The 25,027-nt window shown below is 41.6% G+C and overlaps 1 protein-coding gene and 1 pseudogene across 1 annotated transcript in view; one reads left to right on the forward strand and one right to left on the reverse strand.

The window, feature by feature from the left end:
- The window catches only part of CLVS1 (clavesin 1), a 171,420-nt gene that overhangs the window by 138,295 nt on the left and 8,098 nt on the right, over positions 1 to 25,027 (forward strand). Inside the window, exons 3-4 of the mRNA XM_077163202.1 lie at positions 221 to 331; positions 3,097 to 3,332. Coding sequence (XP_077019317.1) covers positions 221 to 331; positions 3,097 to 3,332 — 347 coding nt within the window. The remainder of the gene's footprint in view (positions 1 to 220; positions 332 to 3,096; positions 3,333 to 25,027) is intronic.
- Positions 4,432 to 5,532, reverse strand: LOC143686258 (calmodulin pseudogene; annotated as a pseudogene).

The following is a 25,027-nucleotide window of genomic DNA, read 5'->3' on the forward strand; positions in this document are numbered from 1 at the left end:
ATACAGACTTTTAGGTTCTGGACTCAAAGCGGGAGGAGAAGGGAGGCAAAGGGAACAGAGGAAACCTTAGCAGCCAGGAAGCAGCTTTCTTCCTTTCCCTGCCATTAGCGAGTGTCAATCAGAAACAAGAAGCAGATGGTTCTGTGGGGTTGTGGCCCCGCTGGCTCCCTCATGACCTGGAGTGCTGACTAATTGGACTGTTTCTCTCTTTCCTCCCCAGGACAGCTTTCCTGCCCGTTTTGGAGGAGTCCATTTTGTCAACCAGCCCTGGTACATTCATGCCTTGTACACACTCATCAAACCATTCCTTAAAGACAAGACAAGGAAAAGGGTAATGGCTACAAATGCATCATGTAAATTTCAATTGGGGAATGCAGAGTGACAATTGTGATCTCTCTCTCTCTCTCTTTCTCTCTCTCTTTCTCTCTCTCTTTCTCTCTCATTGTTCACTGTGATTTTTTCTGCAGCCACTGAGCATTTAAGCCTCAGCTGGAGTTTGCAAATGGCCTGGACTTAATCAATAATTCAGTATAACAGGGTTATTTTGAGTCCCACTAACAGACCAAAGGAAACTTTGAAGACATGCAAACACCAGATGCTCATTTTACTGTAAATGTTTGTGAGAGATACTGGGTCAAGCAATTTCTTGTTCCTGGAATATTTTACTAGCTAGCATTTTATCCTGCAAATGTATTATCACTAAGAAGGATGTTTATAATTCCCTCCCCCTTTCTCATGGCTATTGGGTCTTAGCTGCAACCACAATACCTGTCATGATGGAAAATTAATCATTGGAAATAATTATTTTCTTAGGAAGAAGACTTTTTTCATCTTAGTTATGGCAGCTGATGACATTTGGGAAGCCAGCATCTTCTATCAGAGCTGAGCTTTTTTTGTGGTGTTCTGACTAGCTGAGTACCTGGGCATTCCTTAGCTGCTCTCAGTTTCCTCATTTATCAAATGGGGAAATGAACATTCACATCCCAGAGTTGTTGGGCTACTTTCATAAGATGGCACATGAACGCACGTAGCCTTGTGCTGACCCAGTAATAGAGACTCCATGACTTTTATTTCTCTTTACCATTTAGCTCCTTTCTCTTCTGATTTCAACTACCTCCTGGGTCAGAAACCCATTTGTCCCGGGAACCTGGCCAGGGTCATTCTTTCCACACCTCACATATGTCCCTCTACCCCAGGGCACCCAGCACCAGGGAGGAACTCTGGGTATTCAGGGGGTCTGATGAAGTACCAACTCACCCACCCAAACACACACACGCACTGCAGCATTTGTAACTTCCTGGCCTCGGATGCTTCCAGGGCCCAGAGGGGTAATTTCCCTGGCCCCAAACAGCTGTGGAACTGGGACCTAGAACTCAGCAGCCTTGGGGGCAGAGACAGTCTCTTCACTTTTGCAATCTGCGTGGGGCTGAGGATGGTGCTGAAGCCAGAGCCTGTTCCCAGGATGGCTTCAGGCTTCCTGCCCACTTCACATTCTACTCAGGAAGGAGCCTGTGGAAATTCCTCCCACAAAGCAACAGACATTTGCAGCTGTGCTCTTGGAGGGGATTCTGGAGCCCTTGGCAAAAAAAACAGGTTCGAAAGTTGTCTTTCACTTGTCATGTTCCTTCATCTGGCAGGTCCCCAAAAGACAGGGCCAGTCCACAGCCCTCCGTGGGCATTAGGTTGGGGGGGGATATGAATGATGGTTCTAAACACCAGGACCAGTATTTCACTCCAGCCTTTCCCTACTTTGAATGCAATGGTCCGTTCCCCTTCTAAGGAGTTTTGCAAAAGAAATGTGTCTTGTTCAAGGCCAGTCATGCCAGATTCCAGTTTTAAAAGATGAACATTATTTTCTGAACTGCTGTAGTATTCTTCAAAACAATGTAGCACTTTGCTTCTTGTCCTTTGCATCTGCAAATGATGCCATTAAGTCGTATGTTAAAATCGGTCCAATGGAACAAGATGGCAAGTCGTTACTGCTGAAGTCCTGTGTTTAAGTATTTAAAAAGTCACAGTAGTTCATCCCGGTTAGCTGTGATGTGTGTATGTGCATTTGTGTGCGTGCACACCTGTACATGTGCAGGTAATTGTGCATAATCTATGTTCCTATACTTGGAGGGTGACTTCCATGTATTAAGCCTGGAACAAAAAGTAGTGTCGGAACTAACGTTATACAGATGCACTATAAATAAACGTTCAGGAGTCAATTCCTAAATTGCAGTCAATGGTAGTCATCCACTTGTAACTTATCCACTTTGTGGATGTGTCTGAAAATAGTTACAATTTGAGAGTCCTTTCTTCTCTGCTTGACCAAATTCCATCATTCTCCCTTGCATGCTCAGAAAGGCAGACTTATTTATGTATAACCCCCAGTCAAGACAAAAACGGAAAATTGCTGCAAAAAATATCCCACAGTAAATTCCCACACTAATTCCATTGAAGAAGAATCAATTGAGCTCCGATGCGGTTTCCTCTCCACTTTGGAAGCCATAGAGAGTATTACAGAGGTGAGAGGACACCATTCCTTGCTATAAGAATTCTTCTTCCCCTTTGGGGTAGTAAGACACAAACAAATAAGCCAGAGGGAAAAAAAATAGAAGCCAGCCGATGATGAAGAGTTAGTGGGAGGGAGGGGATTAGAATGAGCAGATGTCACTGAGACAGAGCTGGGGCCAAGCTACAAACTGATCAAGGCCTGAGAAAGATGGGGTGGCCCAGAGTGGGGGAAGAGTGGCTGGTGGAGATGATGGGATAAGTATGAGGGGTGCTTTGGTTGATCAGCTTCATTGCTCCTTTGATCAGCAGGATAATTAGGAGACGACTGCATGTTTAAACTTGGGCTATGGCCAAGTAACATCCAATTATTCATAAACTTCATTTGTAAGGACTATTAATTCAGCCCCTTTTCTGAGCAATAAATTAGCATTTTATGAAGACCATGTTACAGACACAAGAATGAATGCTTCTTTAAGCATGATCATCAGCAGCGTATCATTGGCAGCATATCCAATTTGTCATTGCAAAATTGGGTATTACATTAAACATTTGGTCATATGTTTCAGATTTTTTATTACTATTTCTTTTTCTTTCCAGATTTTCCTGCATGGTAACAATTTGAACAGTCTTCACCAGCTAATACACCCTGAATTTTTGCCATCTGAATTTGGAGGAACGCTTCCTCCTTATGACATGGGAACGTGGGCTCGGACGTTACTGGGTCCTGACTACAGCGATGAAAATGACTATACTCACACTTCCTATAATGCGATGCATGTGAAACATACATCTTCCAATCTGGAAAGGGAGTGCTCACCCAAGCCAATGAAAAGGTAAGGCCTGGGTTTCCAGAGCCTCTCCGTCAGAGACCAATGGGCATTTATGATTTGGGCCTTTTGTGGGTAAAGTAATCAAAGACCTTTCTGGGCACAGAACTGGAATAAAATAAAATGCAATGTCTTCTCAATGGATTTCACTAGAATTGGAAACAAATGGGCCATGGCTAGCCAAGAAATATAGCTGTCCCCTTTGTATAAAAGGAACAGTTAGAGGCTGGGACCTTAGTCATGTCACAGTGCACTCCTGATCTCTGAGGAGTCTGCTGGGACACGAATGAATTGTTGAGCCTTTGAGATGCATTGTATGACCTAACAACCTGCTAGAAAGAGTTCTTCTCATTCCTTCATTTGGAACTGCTTATTGAACATTTACTTGGCTCTAGGTACCCATTAGAGACCGGGAGTATAAATATGAGTAAGAAATCAAATGAATGAAAATCCTCAAAATAAGACCTTTTTTTTTTTATTAAGTGGATGACATTTGAGCTGGCCTCTGAGGCATGAAATCAGCAACCCAGGCTTAAGAAAGGGAAGAGGCATTCCAAACAGAGGGGACAGCCCAGACAGAGGCGTAGGGGCCTTAGAGGGGTGGAATAGGCTTAGGTATGTGTATGTTGGCAGAGGACGGGCTTGAGAGAGGAGGGAAGGGAGTGGACATGAGAGTAAAATTCACAAGATACTTGGATCCAGATGTTGCAATGGATAATATGTGCCATGGAGTATCATGGAAGAAGTATTTTTCTTTTTTTAAATGAATATACAAATAATGCATGAGTACTTTCTCATTGTAAAAATTAAGACCTTACTTTGAACTAAAATCCCTTTTAACATCATCCCTGGTCCCAACCCCAATCCCTCCTCAAAGATAACTATTGTTATCAATCTGAGTTGACTGTTTTCTATGAATTCCACACAGAATCCATATAATATTGTCATGCAACTTCTCTCCATGCCAGTATTGCTAGATATACCTCATGTTTTTAATGCTACATAGAATTCCAGAACATGGACATATCAATTTATTTAGCCATTTCCCTATTAGTGAGCATTTAGGTTGTTTTCAACTTCTTTCTCTATTTTTTTTGGGGGGGGGTAAATTGTAATTTTTTTTATTGGAAAACAAATATACAACTTGGAATGGATTTGAGGCAAATTGTGCCATAAGCAGATTTTCTTTAAGTGGCTAAACAAAGTTTAAAAAGCAAGTAACAATAAAAGAACATGTTTCTGGTACAGGAGGAGCAGTACAAAAAAATAGTGTACGAGTACCTGGATAATACACCCGTTTTGCAATAGTGCAACTTTAAGTACATATTGTTGACTGTCCATAGTCCATGCAGAGTTACAACTCCACACTTCAACAACAACATGCTAACAGTTCCTAAAGAAAACTCCTTTTAAAAAAAGGCATAACCCAGATGTTCCCTCATTTGACCAACTCCATCTAAGTTTAGATGTGCAGAAGGGCTTAGATATATCCAGAGTAAGCCACATGCAACATGTTACTTGATCAATTTTCTAAAATAAGGTTTAGGACAATGACAGTAAGATAAGGGAAGAAAACATGGAGGAATGAAATCCTAATTACTATACATGCATATTCTTTTGACAGTAGGGAGAAACCTTTTACAGATAAGTTACAAACAAAGAAAAGGCAAATAAACAATTTTGTACAAGAAATTTAACATATTCTGTACAATGTCTTCACTTTGCTGTCATCATTTGTACAAACTCTTCATAGTTTTCTTGACCATCACCATCAATATCTGCTTCCCTGATCATCTCATCAACCTCTTCATCTGTTAACTTCTCTCCAAGGTTTGTCATCACATGGTGAAGCTCTGCTGCACTAATATAGCCATTACCATCTTTATCAAACACACGAATGCTTCTCTAATTTCTTCTTCACTGTCTGTGTCTTTCATTTTCCTTGCCATCATTGTCAGAAATTCTGGAAAGTCAATTGTCAGCATCTATTTCATTAATCATGTCCTGTAACTCTCCTTCTGTGGGATTCTGCCCAAGAGACCTCATCACAGTTCCCAATTCCTTTGTTGTTATAGTTCCATCACCATCCTTGTCAGATAGTGAAAAAGCTTCTTTGAATTCTGCAATCTGCTCTTCAATCAGTTGGTCAGCCATGCTGCAAGCGCTACCGGTCTCCCAGACCTGACCACGCAACCGCTCGACTCGCTAGCTCCACTCGGACTCTTCTTTCTCTATTTTAAACAATGCTCCATGAATGCCCTTGATACACCTTTTTTACAGTCAGCATTCTCCAGAGAAACAGAGCCAACAGGATGTGTGTGTGTGTGTGTGTGTGTGTGTGTGTGTGTGTGTGTGTGTGTATGAAGAGATTTATTATAAGGATTGGCACACATGATTTGGGGGCTGGCAATTCTAAATACCTTATTGTTGGCCATAAGCTGTAAATTCTGGTGAGAATGATGTTGAAGTCTGAGTCTGAATTCCTTGGGCTGGAATCCACAATGGAGTGGTGGATGTAGTCTTGTGGTAGAATTCCTTCTTATTCCAGAACCTGCTATTCTTTGCATTTAAGGATGTAAAGTCTCCAATTGATTGGATGAGACCCACTCACATTATGGAGGGCCATCTCCTTCACTTAAAGTCAAGTGATTGTGGATGCTTGCTTTGGTTTGTTAATGCTAACAGAATGCAATATAGAAATGGAACAGCTTTTAAAAAGGGAATATATTATGTAACAAGTTTACAGTTCTAAGGTCATAAAAATATCCAAACTAAGACATCCAGAGAAAGAAACCTTGACTCAAGAAAAGGCTGATGACATTTGGAGTTTCTCTTCAGCTGGGAAGGCACATGGCAATGTCTGCTAGCTTTCTCTCCTGGCTTCTCCTTTTAAATTTGCTTCTCTGGGGAGGGGATGTTTTCTTTCTGCATCTCCAAAGGACTCTGTTGGTGTCAGCTCTAAAGCTTTTTCCAAAATGTTTCCCTCTTAAAGGACTACATTTAGTGACTCATAATTGGGTGGGTCACATCTCCATGGAAACAACTTAATAAAAAATGTCCCACCAAATGGTATTGAATCAGGATTGAAGAACATGGCTTTCTGGGGGTACACAACAGTTTCAAACCAGCACAATGCTAATCCCATCTGCAAAGTAGCATGGAGACCAGTGTTTGACCAAACAATTGGATGTCCTAACCTAGCTAGTTGACCCTTAAAATTAACCATCACAGCCTCTTTCATTCTCACATGAAGATACTCTTGGGAAGACTTGGAGCCTTGTTGCTGTGAGTCACAGGGTGCATTTCAAATTTTAGTTCACCCTGTCGATGTGGACCTCCAAAATGACCATATCCATTGATGTTCTCACCAGCAATGTGTGAGAATCTTTCACCAGACTCTTGAAAATACTTGATATTTTCAGACTATGACTTATCAGACATAGTCAAGCAGAGAAATGACATAGGGTCTGTGTTTTATAAGGACCACATTGGAATTTTCAGAGAAGTGGTTTGTGGAGCAGAGAGGAAAGATCATCAGAAGGCTGGTGTGGTGGCGCAGGTGGGATGATGCTGTCTTCCCACCTTTGATGCTGAAGCAATGGGAAAAAAATGGAGACAGCGCAAGACACTCCCAGGGAGAATGACTAAGCTCTAGAGATGTTTAGATGTGGGGGAGGAGGAGGAGGAATCACAGCTGAAGTCTCCTTTGGGTAACTGGGAATATGGTGAGATCCTGAACCAAGAAAGAATGTCAAGGGGAAGAATCTCCACATTCTCTGTCTGGTTGCAGATACTGCTCCCTGTGTCTGGAGAGCCCTCTTTGCTGGGACTTGGAGAGGTCCAGCAGTTCCTTGATGCCTCAGATTAACCCAGATTAGCATACTCGGAGAAGTGTTGTTCACAGTGGCTGTGAGGTTGGCTTTGTTATTCTACCAGTAAGAAACTGCCTTTACTGGTCTAAAGGAGATCACTCCACATGGGTCCTGACCCACCCTCAGTCTAGACAACAGCTCAACCATGACAACAACGACCACTAACACTTGTTGAACTTTGAGTACATGCCAGGCGCTGTTCTGAGTATTTTACCTACATCAGCTCCTTTAATCTTCACCATAACTGTTGGCAAAAGGTACTATCATTATTCCCACTTTAAAAATGAGCAAACTGAGACCCAAAGAGATTAAGCAATTGCCCAAGGTCACACAGCCAGTGAATAGCCAAGCTGGGATTCAGACCTGGGCAGGCTGGGTCTTGAGTCTGTATTTGTATCTACTACATGACATGGAAGCTGTCTGGTCTTGCCCATATTTCTCTCTTTGGCACTAGTGCCAGCCCTCTCTCCAGCCCCTCCATGTGGGGGCCAGTGACACTTCACATGGTCTGCCCTACCCTATCTCCAGAGACTTTAGGAGAAGGTCACCTTATGCCAATTTGTGTCTGAACTCCCAAAGTCGTGACATAAAATAGGAATTTGCTGCTCTGTCCCCACATGATCAGAGTCACATCTCTTTTTGGTAACCGCACATGTCATGGCTCCAGGTTCCACCTGGATCACCTGAAGGTGATGCTGAGACCAAAACAGTGTGTTCTGGAGGTAAGGGCTTTGTCTTGTTTTTATTCATTTTATCGTCCCCAATGCATCCAGCTCAATGCCCAACACAGGTATTGCAGAGGTAGTCAGGGACCCAGAATAGACATCTCAGTTTCACAAAAGAAAGGGGCAAAGTGAAGAGACTCTAATGTTGAAGCAATAGCTGGACAACCAGTGACAAATAACAAGTAGATTTGCTCTGGTTTGGTCAGGAAATGGTCACTGATTATTTTTGGTTAAACTAGTTCACAGAGTCCAGGTCTTCACTAAAAAAGGGAATTAATTGCTTCCATTTCTCACTAATTGCCTCAACATTTCCCTTTGCTTTGTCACTAGAGATTTGGTCAGGGAGGTGAAAAGTCAAAAGTCAGGTTATGATAAAAGAGAATCTGAGGAGACCAAATTATGGCATTTGGTGTAATAATGATAATGATATTTAAGATTTTCCCCTGAGAATGCCATGAATTTTTAGAGCCCTTTTCTATCTTTAATCAGACCATGGGGCACATTTAAGAGAGTTCACTGTTTTTATTTCCATATAGAGGATAGGCATCCCAGGGGATGGCCTGACCTAGGGCACGTCTCTGGAGATGTGAGTCTTGTGTGCTGGATTACACCCCCCCCACCATGTTCACTGTTAGCTGGAAGGCTGTGCTCTTTCCAGAGATATCATTCATTCACCATCCCCCCCCAGAAGTCTTCAGGTTTTTTGCACATCATTGTTTGAGATTACTACTCTATCAGTAGCAGAAAAATCACAGAAATAGCATGAAATTGTTTTGATGTCACAAGAATTTCTTAGTTTCCAGTTGAATTGATGTTTGAGATATAGTAAATTAATAAGATAGTCCATCTTATATTTACTGGGTTAACCAGTCCTTGAAATCCTGCCCAGCCTTAAGCCCTATAGAAATGTGAGTTTTATATTCCAGACATTTTATGTAATTTTTTTTTTTGGAGCCCAAAGTGGCAATGTAGAAAGTGGAAATAACATACACTTTGGAATTTGGTGTGACGTCTGACTTCTACCTCCTCTAATTTACCTGTAATGCCTTCAGAAACCCAATGGCCAAATGTTTCTTTTTAGGAAAGTACCGAACTAGCAGCCTGAGCAATTCTTCTTTGCTGGAAAACCCAGAAATATGTTACTGTTAATTAGGTATTTATTACCTCTTAGGTGCTTAGAAACATGTTATTTTAGAATGAGCATAGGCTTTAAAGAAGATGGTTAGGTTCCAGAACTCTCTCTGCCATAATTAGCTGTTTGTCCTGAGATGGTTCATGTGGTTTGATTGAGTCTCAGTCTTCCACTGTAAGCCTGATCTACGTTACACGATTGGCATCGTTTTTACATAAGAGAGTGAGTTAAAGAACCAAGCTCAAAGATTAAAAAAATAAAAAAGAACCAAGTTCAATCATTGCACAGAGTGGAAATTTAGCAACCGTTACCCATGAAGTTATTAGAGATGATTAAGATTTTACATGGTAAAATATCCATTGGAGCAACATTTGAAACAACCACCCCTGGAATCTGTCCATCCATGCTCCAGACAGGCTAGATCTCATTTCCCCATCCAGGTGTAACCGACCCACCTCTGCTGCCCTCTGGGATGGTGCCCTTTGACCTCTTGCATGAGAGGAGTGAGGAGACTGTGGGGCTGGCAGGGGCGCCAGCACCTCCTCTTGATAGGTGCTTGGTGCCAGTTGCTTCACTGAGTGAAGTCCTCAGTGACAGGAGAGAATTACAGGAACAGAACTGGGCCACATTCATTGTGTCTTTTCCACTCCTAAAACCCCATAGGGTCAGGGGAAAATTGAAAACAAAATTGGAAGAGACCTTAAAGGTTCTTTTCCCATTTCCCACCTGATAGAGTGGTCTGTTCTCCAGCCTCCTTACAGAGTAGGGGCTGTCAGCCACCATTTGAATTGACCCAGTGGCAGGCAGGCAACTCAACAAGCAGCTTGTCCCCCATCACAGAGCTGTAGAAAGTGTCTCTTGATTATGAGCCCGATGGCACGGGTCTGCCTTCTGCATCAGTGCTGGTATTTCCAGAGAATAAGATGTATCTAATGCCCCAATCCCTCCAGTAGTTCCCAGCATGCTTCAGGTCTCTGTGGAGTTAAGTGGGCTTCTGCGGGCCATCCTTGGGACCAGTCACTTTATATGATGTGGTTTCTGAGCAAAAATGGCTTCCAAGTAAGAAGCTTTCTTGACCAACACATTTTGGAAAACACATAGAGTAAAATCCAAGACATCTGAAATGCTCAGGGCCTGAGTGGTTCTAACAAGCTCTTTTGCAGATAATTAAGACTCAACCCTTTAGGTAGCAAAATGAACAAAGAAAAGTAATCATTTTACTTGGAAATTTCTCTAAATAGATTATTTCAATATCTTCCTGCCCTTTAATACAATGCTTTCAATCACTTTCGCACTTTGTGACATTCTCTGCTCCCATACTAAATGACCCCAAATGATATATTTTTAACTTTGTCTTTTTAATTTTATTTTGCGAAGCCTATTTCCTTGCTCCCTGGCACGTTCTGTCTGTAAGAGTGCGTGTATCTGAAACATCCCATTTTCTCCTAAGTTGCTGCTTTGAATATGTTTTAGGCTTGGAAAGTAGATAGCCAAACTTATAAAACTGCCCAACAAGTAGCAGTAAACAGCATTTGTATTTCTTATGATTATTTTGGCTACAAATAAGAGAAAACCCCAACCAAATTGCTTTAAACAATAATGAAAATTTATTCTTTCACAGAACAAGAGTTCCCAAGAAAAGGTGTTTATTTCAGAGGCTCAGGGGTGTCAACTGGAACCTGGTCTCTCTCCACCTTTCCACTGTTTCCAGCATGATTGGAGACTTATTGGGGTCTATCCCTGAGTCATGGGAGAGGAGTATGCTCAAACAAAAGGAGCTTTCACCCAGTAGGGAGGTGGACGGAACGGCTTGGGGTTGGTAACCATAATGCTGCAATAGACTTGAGAGTGGAGGCTTGAAATTTCTGCCCTGTGAAGTAAATGCATGGTCTTTTAATCAGTGCATAGACTTCATGACATCTCTTTCAATTGTTGAGCAATATTTTTAATTACTTTCTGGCTCTAGCCTTTAATATATTATTAAAAAGGTATGCATACATCTTATCTTGTGGTAACTACCAATGGATGATTAACGTATATATATATACATACACACATTTATATATATATTAACACACATCTATATAATATATATGCATATGTATGTGTATATTTAAGCTTACCTGTGATAACCCTAATGTAATTTTATCCAAAGTCCTTGATTGAGTCAGAGTAAGGAACTTGATCCATTCCCTGAAGTTGAAGCAGATCGTTCTTCAAGGTAGGAAATTTTTCGAACCATGCTGATTAGATCCAGCGCTTGGCAGAAGTTACAACCAGAGCTCTAATAGCAATCTGGAGAACACAAATTGCTTTCAGATGCATCATTTCATTTGTTTCTTCTCATCTTAGTCAGCCCTGATGGCAGCTATTGACGAGAGAGTGGATGTTCTTAAAGAAATAAAGAATCTGTCTTGGTCTTTCTGGGCAGAAGTCACAGGGTGGATTCTGAAAAGCCGGGCTTTGTCGCCACCTCTGAACCCATCACTGGGTCGGGGTGAGGGTGGGCTTTGGTTTTCCATGCCTGGGTCTGGTCGAGGGCAGAGGTTCAGACCTGGACTAACCAGGGGTGGGTATAGAAAGGGAAAGAGATGGTTTTCTAAAGGAAGGGGTATGAAGCAGAATGAAACCGTAAATCCACTCCATACGGGAGTGGCAGGTAGTCTCTGATGGGGCCACAGGGAGAAGGAGGCATGTGTTTGAGGCCATCCTCAATTTGATTTTCAGTATGTTTTTCTTAGCTCCATTACTGCAGGCAGGCTCCATTTGCTAAATAGACATCCTCCACACACAACCACAAATGATTAGCAAATTTTAAAATATGATAATAAAATTATATATATATTATATATAACAATATATTTTACCATGCTCTTTATACAATTTTAGAGCTGGAGGAAGTCCTTAAAGGTCATCTAGAGATTACCAGACTTTCCACCACAAAGACCTTTTCTATGGCCCCTACAATGCATATATAGATAAGTGTTGAATGACCTTGGCTACCAAAGGAGATGCATTTATTAAGGAATCACAGATTCCCATGACCATGATGTAATCAGTGTTATTTCATAGAATTATCCAAAGATCTTTAATGTCAACGTAAACTGAAGTCAAAGTTTTATTGAAATTTCGATCTTATAGATGGTAAATTTGAGGTTGCCATTAAGTTTTCTGGAATAGTAAAACTCTTGCAAAAATATCTGTCTCTACCCTCTTCATCATTACTGTTTTATTTTCTTTTCATTTTTTAATTTGCCACTTTGACCATTTTTAAGTGGATGATTCAGTGGCACTGGTTATATTCACAAAGTCATGCTACCCTCACCAACATCCGTTACCCAAACTTTTTCATCCCCCCCCGAAACAGAAACTCTGTATCCATCCCATTCTGTCCAAATGAAGTAGCTGGAACTCAAGCTTCAGCCACCTAACTCTGAGGCTGAGGACTTGTCTGCACATTCATGCTGTTGGTTTCTTCCACAGCATAGTGTCACACATAGCAGATGTTGCATGCAGACTTAATATTTGGGGTTAAAACCTACAGTACTTGATCTACATATGCACCCTTACACTAAGTGATTTTATACAAGTACTAGAACTTCAAAAATATTTTCCTTCCTATAATTATCATTTCTATCTAAGTAACCATGTCCATTTTATCATAGAATTCTTTGGGGGAGGTGGGTAGAAGAGCATAACAGCTCATGTTGCGCTTGTCTCCCAGAGACTACAGAATGCAAAACACTGCTCTTGTCTTTGAAATAGAACAGAAAGAAACTGATTTAAGTTATGGAAACTTTTGGTTTCCTAAAGTTGCAGGAAGGCAATATACCAGAAATGGAATGGCTTTTAAAAAGGTAATTCATTAAGTCACAAGTTTGCAGCTCTAAGGACATAAGAATGTCCAAACTAAGGCATTCATAGAAAGATACCTTGACTCAAAAAAGGTCGATGGGTCTGGAACACCTCTGTCAGCTGGGAAGGCATGTGGCTGGCATCTGCTGGTCCTTTGGCTTCTCATTTCAAACACCTTCCCTGGGGGCATTTTCTTTCTGCATCTCCAAACATCTGTGTCTCATGTTGGCTCTTTTGGCTCTGTCTGCTCCTTCCAAAATGGTTCTCCTCAAAGGACTCCAGTAGGAAGATTAAGACCCACCTCAAAATGTGTAGAGATACATCTCCATGGAAACCACATAATCAAGCAACCCCACCCACAATTGGGTGGGTCACATCTCCATGGAAAAACTTAATCAAAAAGATTCCACCCACAATATTGAATCGGGGTTAAAGAAGATGGCTCTTCTGGGATATACAACAATTTCAAACAGGCACAGAAACCCAACTGGTCTAAACCTTAACTGATTTTTTCAACCTCACTGTTTCCCCAAGCCCACTCATTGCTAAGCTCAGACGCATCTGCATTTCAGCCTGGCCTCAATCTGGCATCCTGGCAACACAAGGAAAAAATTGTTAAAAAAAACAATACTATCTAACATTCTAGTTCCTTTCAGCTTGCTGATTTTCCCAATAAACACTCATGTCTCAGCATGTAAAGAGAAACTCCAGGCTGGGTGATAGTGGAGCCACAACTTCTGTTCTAGAGCCCAGAGATTAGCAGTAGAAAGAAAACACCCCTGAGGAAGCCATTTGAAAGAGCCAAGAGAGCAATCTAGCAGACATCCCCATTTGCCATCCCAGCTGAGAGAAAAACCCCAACATTATCAGCCCTTTCTTGGTCAAGATATCTTTCCCTGGATGCCTTAGTTTGGACATTTCTCTGTCCTTAGGAGTGTAAGGCAGAAAAACACATATTCTCTCAAACTTTATCAAGTAAGATGTATGGAACCTGATAACCACACCCCAAGGTGCCTGGGACAAGCTGCAACCAAGCACCCCTGCATGAGAAAAAGCAGAGCCAGGGTAGCCGAGAAGATAGTGGGAGAGGTAATCCAACATGTACCAAATAGGAAGCACATCCATTCAACATTTATTTAGTGAGCATCTCCCTGTGCTCCCATCATTCATGGAATTGAAAACGAATGTTTGGAAAGCAACTCAGTACAAACGTGACATGATTACACCAACATGACATTTGATTATTAATTCTGTACTAATTTTCCAAGGTGGCATGTGTTAAAAATGCATCTGCTACTTTGAGTGTATGTTTAGATTGAAAGATGTTTACTCTGAGGCTTAAAAACATATATATATGCAACATCATTCATATAATGTAAAAACTATCAAATCTTGTCATTTCCAGGGATCCTGGGGTGTGCCAGTTTGAAAGGATTTGTGTACTCTAGAAAAGCCATGTTTTGGTCCCAATCAGTCTTGTGAGAGCAACGTTTTCTTCTAATCCCTATTCAGTACTATAGGTTGGAAACTTGATTAGAATATCTCCACAGAGATGTGCCTCACTCAATTGTGGGTATTAAACTTGATTACATGGAGACATGTCTCCACCCATTCTATGTGAACCTTGATTAGTTTACTAGAATCCTGTAAAAGAAATATTTTGGAGAAGGCCTCAGAATGCTGCAGAACCATGAAGCAGAGAGTCCGCCAGCCAGCAAGTTTTGGAGATGAAGAAGGAAAATGCCTCCTGGGAAGGTTCATGACGCAAGAAGCCTGGAGAGAAAGCCAGCAGACACCACCATGTTTGCCATGTGCCCTTCCAGCTGAGAGAGAAACACTGAACACCATTGGCCTTCTTGAACCAAGTATCTTTCTCTGGATGTCCTTAGATTGGACATCTCTATAGACTTGTTTTAGTTGGGACATTTTCTTGGCCTTAGAAATGTAAACTAACAACTAATTTAATTCCCCTTCTAAAAGCTGTTCTATTTCTAGTATACTGCATTCCAGCAGCTAGCAAACTGGAACATGGGGTTAGCTTTTGGCTTAGGCAACCATAGAAGAAGACAATCTGAATCCATGTGATAATTCCTCTTTTTCTTTATTTGTTAAACTTTAGCATTTCTCAGGGCTCCAAAAATTATCCTTTAGGCCAAAAAGATCCTAGCTGTGCCTCCACCTGCAGAAAAACAAACACAAACTTTCAAACCATTAGCCCTAATTTTCCTCATATGGTGGGGCAATTGGAAGAGCCAAGGCTTCAGGGTCTCCACCAGCTGAACCATGGTGGACCTACTTTTCATTGTTTTGAGCACTTTCATCTGTCTAGCACACCCCCTCAGATCCCATGTCGGGAAATGAGAAGATTTCATAAAGACCTTGTGAGCATCTGATTGGAGGGGTGGGGTTTATGCTTGGAGTGAGTTCAGATTTCTGAACCAGATGGTGACTTCAAGCCATGTCGTTCCTTCTTGGCCCCTCCCTGGGTGGTAAAAGTCAGTTTAACCATTTTAGCTGCCAGTAGGGTTGGCCACAACCTTGGTGATCTTTCAGCCTGCAGTCCTCCTTTCCTAGGGCAAGCTTATGCAATTCCTAGGTAACTACCAATTTCCAGCAGAAGTAATGCACCATCATGAAATGAAATCTGCATGGAAGTAGTGGGCATGGCCATGTTGGCACAGAAGGACTCTTATCTTCTGAATGGTCAGGACAAGTGGACTATTTTACTGGTTAGCCTGGGAAACAGATGTCCCATAAGAACGTCGAGTTCAATAAAACGATGTAATGCATCATTTCTTAAGGAATGACCCACAGTCTTCACTGTCCTTTAACAGTGGACAGTGTTTCCAGCTTAAACAGGATCTAACCTAATTAGCTTCTGAGGGGATGGAGTAGGGGGAGGCTCACTCCCAATCAGGCAGCAAATGCTTCATATGCCATTGCTTCTAGAAGCAAAAGACCTCTCAGATGAGTAAAAAATGTCAAGTGCTTTGTGTTGTTCATTACATCCTGGAGTATTTCATGGAAGCTGACAGGAATTTGTTCACATTTTTTAAAGGGTAAAGAAAAGTAGTTGCAGAGCCTCATCCTTGCTTGTGCATCAGGCTGAGATGGATATCCTGCTTTTGTATGGCTTTCTTTACTGTGGTAGAAATGATGGAGGCCATCTCTGCAAGCACATCCCATAGAGCCTTGCAGCATGAGAGTGAAAGAAAATCTATATGATGAATTTCATCAATATGAAAATGAATGGGGCTAGTTAAAACATTGTGTAAAGGGGCATGTTTTCTTTGCTTTTTAAAGGATGACATGAAAATTTATGAGATAAAGAGTACTAAGCTATGGGGAAAACAGAGATAAGATTGAGTTCGAGGGAAATGAACAGACACGGTGAACTGCTGGGGTATAATTTCAAAAGCAAAGTCTTTGATTACTCACAGCGCATGTTCTGAAAAAGACTCCCATTTGCAGACACACCAAGCTCAGATGCAATTACTTGGAAAGGGGGAGGTAGCCTGGGCAAGAAATACCAGGAACATTTATTTATTTCTTGTGAACATCTTACAGTTTATAAACAAACATTTTGGCCGATTCTAATAAAGCTGCTGTTATTTTTGCCCAACATCTAGCCTGCCATGGAACTCTCTGATAAGCTTTAATGTTCATACGGAATAAACAATTAACAAACTTAAAATGATATAGACAATCCCTGTGCAATATCCCTCTTACAAGCAGTGCACTTAAAATAATAATAAACAAAAAAAATTTAAAAACAAAACAAAACAGTGCACTCCTGTGTGCTTTGTTACAGCCCCTTCAGGTTCATCCACATCTTGTAGGTGTCGATCGTTCGGGCGTAGGGGCCCAAATTCTGTAATGTAAGTTTTTATCTCCAAGCCATATAAGATCCTTGTTGAGCTTGAAGCATTTCATGGGAAACTCAAGGTCCCCCCTGAGGTCAGGCCTCTCTAAGTTCCTGTTATCTGAAGATCTGAGGCAGTAGTCACATGTTTCTTTTCCTGTCAATTTTCTTGACCTAAACTCTTCAAAGACTTCCCACTGGCCTTTTCTTCAGTAAGACTGCTCCCACACTTGCCAGCCCTTATCACCGGCCCCTTTGGGGTACACTCAGCCCTGTCCGGATGTCCTGGCCTCCTTCCACTCCCTCCGTGCGAGGCTTTCTCCTGCCCAGGGCCTCTTTGGCTCTGGGACATTTTCCCCACTACTCCTGGCATACTCCTCCTCCTTCAGATCTGGCTTCCAAAGAGGCCCCTCCCACTGTTTTCTCTGCCACTGAAATCCTTGCCTGTCTCAGTACAGATCACAATTCCATAATCATTCATTCGTTGATTTGCTTATTATTAAAGCAATCCTTTAAAGGTTATATGCTTCCTTAAGGGCAGGACTGTGGCTGCTTCATTCCCTAATATGGATCCTATGCCTTGCATATTCCCTACTATATAACAGGGGCCCAATACATGTGTTCCAAAAAAGGAATGAAGATGGGGAGGGAAGGAAGGAAGAGAGAGAGGGAAGGAGGAAACAAGGAAGGGAAGAACTTTATGACTGTATGTGCTGTTAGGAGTAGGTTCTGTGCTGCACGATGAGGCAAGGAGTCACAACCATCCTTAAGGGAATAAGACAGCAATGTGGCCTTCGTAATTTGTTTGTTTTAGTTTGATAATTACTGCCGGAATGCAATAAACCAGAAATGGAATGGCTTTTAAAAGGGGAATTTAAGTTACAAGTTCATAGTTCTAAGGCCATGAAAATGTCCAAACTAAGGCCTCCAGGGAAAGATACCTTGACACAAGAAAGGACAATGTCTGTCACATGGGAAAGCGTATGGCTGGCATCTGCTAGTCCTTGTTCCTGGTTCCAGTTCTTCCAGCTTCTCATGCCAGTTTTTTCCTCTCTAAGCATTTTCATTTAGTTCCTCCAGGACAAAACTCTGGGTTCTGGATCATTTAGCATCTCATGGGAAGACACAATGTGATGTTTGCTGGACTCTGCATGTGCAAATGTCCATTTCTAGGCATCTGTTTTCTCTGTCGGCACTGTGCACTCCAAGTATCCCCAAATGTCTGCATCTCTGTCGGCTCTGAACTCTCTCCAAAATGTTTCCCTTTTTAAAAGATTCCAGTAAATGAATTGAAACACACCCTAAATGGGCAAGGTCACATATCCATCTAATCAAAAGGTCATACCCACAGCTGGGCCTGCCATACCTCCATGGAAATAATACAATCAAAAGTTCACACTCTACAATATTAAATCAGGATGAAAGAACATGGCTTTTCTGTGACACTCAACAGTTTTAAACTGGCACAATATCTGATCAGGATTTGAAATTGTCTCTAGGATTATTGATTACCAACTCCTTAACCTTGGCATTTTTTCTAGTTTTCGAATTTCCATTAGCAATTGACATTGACAATACTATTCTTTTTGAAAACTGTGTTCATTCATGCATTCAACGAATATTTATTGAATACATACTCTGCACCAACTATAATATAGTGTAGAGAGAAGTTAAGAGAACAGGGTCTGGAATTAGATTCTATGGGCTCAAATCATCAGCTGAGATGATTTGAGGGACCCTGATTTGGGTCCCTCAAATCAGGGACCCAAGTAGCTACCTGTCTGTGTCCCTGTCTTCCCAGAAGTAGATCTACCTTATTAGTGCATCATGAGGACTGAAGGCAGAAGATTCTGCAAACTGCAAGTATTAACTACTGGGGAGAGAGTTGTTACAAGGCAAACGCTGCTTCTGCTCTCTCCGAGTCCAAAGCCTATTAAGGAAGACAAACTTAAGCACATTACTGTACAAACAGCTGTTTCCTTATCACCGTGATCAGTGCAATAAAAAATTACAATGCACCGAAAGGAAATGGGGGTTCTAACCTAGTCTAGCAGAGGGGGGAGGTGGTTGGGAAGGCTTCCCTGAAGAAGTCACACTTCGGCTGAAACTTGAGGGATGAGAAGGAGTTTACCAGGCAAAACAGGACAGAGTGAGAGTGGAAGTGAAGCCCTGCTTCTGGAAGGGACAGGGCCAGTTCCAGGAACTACCGGGTTCTGCCGATGTCAAGATGTAATTTTTTCATGTGAAAAAAGCTCCTGAAATCAGGTCATGTCCTACAATTGATGGCATCTTAATTTCAATGAGACGTGGCTTAAAAATTAAAAAGATCAGAGAGTCTGGAGACTAGAAAGCAAGGGGAAGAATGGCTGTGAGGTTTGCAGGTGCTGCCATACTGGGCCATGTAGGGACAGGACAAGGACTGTGCTCCATTGTGAAGAGGGAGGAGAGGGACATCTGTATCTGAAGGTGCCAGAGGGCTTAACTGTTGTTTGGTTCTGTTTCTCTTTTTTTGTCCTTTGTCTTTGCCATCCTCTTTCTCTACATCTTCTTCTTCATCTTCTTTTTCTTGAAAATGGGGAAGCCAGGATATTTCAATGGCAGTAGCAAGGATCCAGGAAAGGGAGAATTTGAAGCTATAGGAGATGGAATAAGTAGTAACACCAAACAGGTGAAATGGGGTTAAGGCCCAGGGACGGAATAGAGGAGGTTTTTGCCTTTTCAAGTTTCCATAGCAACCATTTACCTGCAGACGGGTCTGTAGGCTCCTATTTTCCTAGTGAAGTAGAGGAAATCCTAAGAGTGAGATTGGAATGGTGTGGAGGAGGGGGCTTGGGTAGCATGGTACAGAGGTGCATGAGCTGAAGTTTGTGGAGAATTAGAGAGGGTTTCATACTGCTTTGGAGGAAACGTGGAAGGTGGCGGCCAATTTTCAGGGTGGGATGCGAGTGGAGATAATGAGGTTACAGTGACCTCTATCTTCCTGGTGATGGTGTGATCACATTGTCAGCTCATCTGGGGCTGGGATTTGCTAGGATTTTAATTAAAGGAGTTCAGCCTGCTGTCAAGGGAGAGATTTGAAATGCTAGGCCGTGTAATATTCCAGCTTGCAGGAGGGAGGTGGAACTAGGAGGGGCCTCAAGGATAAGGAGATGTGGGTCTTGTCCTAAGAGGCTGAACGAGGAGGCAGTCCCAGTCCCTGTCCAGAATGACCTAAAGGAAAGTGCCCCAAAGCCCCTCACCCTGAGTCCTACTCTGCATCCCCACTGTATGCCTTTGGGAGCATATCCTACATCTCTGTTTCACTTCCCCTGACTATAAAGTGGCATAAATAATGCTTGCCTTACCCCTTCCAGCTGCTTATTGAGATGAGATAAAATTACAAAGTAGAGATAAAAGCAGTTTGAAAATTAGATATAGGTAATAAATATATGCAAAGTTTTTTCAGCACCTATTACCTGCCAGTGACTGCAATAGGCATGGTGAATGAAAAGATAAGACTTACCTCCCACCGTTTGTCCATTTATTTCTTCATGATTAAATGTTGCCTATGGGTTGCTGCTTTTATAGAGAGCTACATCCTGTTAAATTCTGTAATCTTTGAGACACAGAGTGCTGATGGATCCCAGAGAAGGGCCAACTACTTGCAGGATCATCTTGACATATAAGATAGGGGAGAGTTGATGGAATATTACCCTCAGAGGAGGCCAGAGAGTTTGGGAAAAAAGAATGTGGCAGGGGACTTTCCTTGGAAAGGAGTGCTCAGCAGGGCAGGCAGCATGCTTGATTTTGCTTTGCATTGACCCCCAGTACCTACCTTAGAGGCATACCAAAAATATATATCACTTACATATTAGTTGGATGAAGAATGAATGAATGAATGAATGAAGCAGAGTTAACATTAATAGTAGTCTCATAAGAACTTGCCAAGCTCATGTATTTATACCCCTGGTTCATTTTTAGTGTTTAACTAAAATCAAAGCTCAGGCTACTGACATGAATGCATTTTTGGAAAATCTGAGTTTTATACTATTTTCAAAATCAGCCAGTATCTTCCATTTGAACAAAGTAAAACAATGATCCAAAGTAAATCACAGTAATCCTTCATGCAGAATAAATTGTAGATTTGAAGCTTCTTCAAAGTTGGCGATGCCGAGAACTACAATGGTGGAAATGGAAGGGTTGAGAAGTTATCTGTGGGTTGGGTCTAGGGAAGGAAGGCTGCGTTCTGGCTCAGGGGGAGACACAATGCTGTGGGCACGCTCGACCCTCAGAGGCAGAACATTTCTTGGGGCTCACCGTGCTGGAAATGCATCCTCATAAGGGATCGCTTCCCTGCCCTCACTGTCTCACTGCTCTGATCCATTTGCTTCCCAGCACATTGTTTTTTCTCATTTGCTGACATGTTCATTGTGTCATCCCCTACCAGCTGCATAAACAGAGGCTCATCTGACTGGTTCTGTCCTGTGTCCCGGCACTAATGCCTGGAACTAATACGTGCTCACTAAATATTTGTTGATTAGATAAGGCACGATTCTGATGATCCGGATGACTTAGTTTGCTAGGGCTGCTATGACAAGTACCATGCAATATGCTGGTATGGACAATGGAAATTTATTGTCTCATGACTTTGGAGGCTAAATGTTCAAAATTGAGGTCTCAACAGGTCATGCTTTCTTTCGGAGTCTGTAGCGTTCTGGTCTGGCTTTATGGCAATCCTTGGGGTTCCTTGGCTCGCATCTCTGCCTTCATCACATGGGGATCTGTCCCCTTGGTCTCCTCTCGTGGTTTTCTCTGCGTCTAAGTTTCCTCAGCCTTATACGGACTTCCATTTTATGGATTAAGGGCTACCCTGATTCAATTTGGCCTCATCAAAATGGGATCTTTGAAGTTCCTATTCACCTGTGAGCCCACACCTTAACTAATAACATTGTTAAAGGCTCTGTTTACAAATGGGTCACACCCGCAGGGACACGATTAAAACTTGAGTGTCTTTATGGGAGATCTGCTTCAATGCCCAGCACCTGGGTGTTTCTTACCTGTGTGCAAGCTGTTGACTTGACGCCTGGGTCTTGGTCACTTTGTTGATTGAGTGCTTCTAGGATGTGACAGATGGGTGTTTTTTACAAACATTAATTTCTGTCTCTTCCACGTGAGTCCCTTGAAGTGCAAAGTTTTCTTCTTGCTCATACAGCAAAAGGTATATGCTAAATAGACATTTATTTATATGTAATTTATTTATATTTATTGGGTGATGTGAACGTTGACAAAATGTGGAATAAGAAAGCTGGGTGGCCTCAGTTTCCCCACTTTGAATTTCGGAAATGTTTTTCTTTCTCCAAGGTATTTTCCTATGTGAGGTCAGAATTTCCTAATCAGAGAGCTATTCTCTAGTAATCAAAATTGGGCATTTTTTTTTAACTCTTAAGCTTTTAAGATATTGAGTAAGGTAGTAAATAGAATCAGAAATTAATTTCATTGAGTCACACCTTACACACAGCTTTTTTTTGTTTTTTTGGAGGTAGGTGGAACCGAGCTTCCTTTCAGGAGAACCTAGAAGGAAGAAGGTATCTAAACTGACCCAGGGTTATTCAGACAGGCAGAGTTAGCTCCACAGCAGTGCCTGGAAAGTTTTAATATGCATACAAAGCACCTGGGATCTTGTTAAAATGCCGATTTTGAGATTGCGCATTTCTCGAGCTGGTGACCTCTGGGAGGCCTAGGGCTGGTAGTTTCCCACATGCCACCACTTAGGACAGGACAGCTGGCGTAGCCTGGCTTGTTCTGAGGGTCACTGAACACTGGGCCTTTCAGGTTTTGAGAATTTTAAAACATAAGTAAAAAAAAAGGCTGATTTAAAAAACAGATGAAAAGTGGTTCCAAAGGTATAAATTTTTATACCCATGTTATAGATAAAAGTGACTGAGGCACAGAGAGCTTAAATGATTTATCCCAGGTCACAGAGCTATTCAGCAGAAAAATATTTTAAATTCAGGTCTCTTCATTGAGAGTCAAATGCTCTCCTTTGTCACACCTGTTCTCACATTATTTGTGCCTTCATTCATTCATTTGTTCATTGGTTTACAGGGCACCTTCTTTGGGCATTTGCCTCTGTTCAAACTACTGCAGCGATCTTGAATGTCTGCTCCCACCCCTGCCTGCCCAAATTCTACTCTGTTCATTAGATACAATTGAAAGGCAACTTTAAAATAAAATAAAAACAAAAAAGCAACTTTATCCAAGACACTTTCCATACACAGTGCTCTCTCCAAACTCCCCAAGTGAGAAAGATACAAACACCCAGGAAGAAAGCTGATATTCAGACTCATCTAGTGATATTGAAGATGACCCATCGACATACTGACATTTGATTTAAAAAGCGATTCAGAAGTTTTTATTGGGAACAGTAGCCATCCTTTTAAAACTCATCCTGCAGATGTAAAGAGACATCATCCTTGCCTCAGCTGTTGGCAGCTCCTGGCACGTCTCAGCCTGTTTCAGAACATCATGCTCAGTTCAGTCTGCTGAGGTGGCCGCCACCAGTTTCAGAGGGAGGAAGACAATTAGGACTGCTCGGAAACTCACTGACAGCTGTTTGTGCATGTCTTGTTCCAATGAAAAGTGGCTCTGTTCAGAGACGGTGGTGCCAACACCTGCAGCCCTTTGCTGGGTTGCTATCTTTAAGTTGTGATTGGTATAGGAAAAAGCTTTCCAGAAACATCTGTAGGTTAACAATGTAGGATTTTAAGGTTACTTTGGACCCTCTCAGACCATCTGAACCCACACCAAAACACATGTAGCAGCACATTCCATTCCTCAAAATTTAACCAGATACAGCGATTATTAAATGATAGTGAGGGTACAGAACAGGTCCTGGCACCTCCACAGACCTTCTTCTGATTCCCTGGGCTCTCCCTAAGGATCTGGGGATGGCGCACGAATACTCTCACTTTTCAGGTGTGTGAGGGCTACCCTCCTTAAAGGAATTCTTTGATAAATTACTTAATAAAGTTAAGAAAACTTATTTTGTAATGTAAATAATCTACTGCTTGCTCTTTATCTGCTTTCTAAATTTGCATTCTTTGGCTTTCGTTATATCAGATAAGGCAGAACATGAGTTATTCATGAAAGAATCATGCTTGGGATGTGTTAGTAAAAAATGATAAACACTTTCCATTTAAATAACATCTCCTTCCAAGAGCTCCAGGCCCTTTATCGTATCTTTTATATTTCATAACCCCGTGGAGAAAAGTGGTGATATTTTATCCTTATTTTACAGGTGAAAAACTGAGGTGGGTGTGTTAATATGACAAGAATACACAGTTTCATAAACAGCAATGACCCACTCTGTAAATAAATTATGCAGAAATGCCCAATTGCAGCTGCCCATGACCACCAGGAACTTTTCTGGCTCCCTTTTTCCCTTTTCTTCCTGGTCATCTCCAAGTTCCTGGACTAATTTGCCTTCTGGCACCTGACCTCTGTTCTCAAAGTCTGATCTGTGCCCTGCTCCCACTTTAATCAGCTTTCAGTATTGACTGTACTTCTGGATATTTTCCCCAGATATTTGGGTGAATGCTGAACATTTAGTAGAAAGGAGCTTGAATATTTTGAAATACAATCCAGATCTTTATAGATGAAGCTCCAATTGCATAACCTATAATTTCTAAGCACACTTTTCCCCCAAATGAAGGCCTACAATTTTCTTTTCTGATTTTATTTATTGTGCCTAAAATAAAATTTTTATAAATAATAGATGATCATGTTAACTGTTGGATTCATCAAAACCAATATGAGAAATGCTTTTATGAGAATTGAATATTCACATTTCCTGACATGAAAATGTGTCCTTTGGGTTCTCACATCATAGGCATGCCTGTACAATACAGCAGAGTGTTTAAGAATATAGATGATAGAGTCAGATCTGGGTTCAGACCCACAAACATCTGTGGATTCTTGAGCAAATTAATGACCTTCTTTAAGGCTCAGTTTTCTCATCTGCAAAATGGGGTTAGCAACACCACCTCAGAAGATCATTGTCAAACACTTAATATAGAGCCTGGCATGTAGTAAGTGCTTGTTGATGATGATGATGATGATATGATAAAGAGTTGTGGATTTGGGAAACTCGCCTGTAGGTGACAATTCTAAATATATCCAAATAAAGTATATATTGAAGTCTTCTTTCCCAAACAGCCTCAAACTGCTTTCAGATGCGGCAAAGAGTTCCTGTACACAGACTGGAAATTTTGTGCACA

This window comes from Tamandua tetradactyla, chromosome 6 (genome assembly GCF_023851605.1).
Source record: "Tamandua tetradactyla isolate mTamTet1 chromosome 6, mTamTet1.pri, whole genome shotgun sequence".
Lineage (NCBI taxonomy): Eukaryota > Metazoa > Chordata > Mammalia > Pilosa > Myrmecophagidae > Tamandua > Tamandua tetradactyla.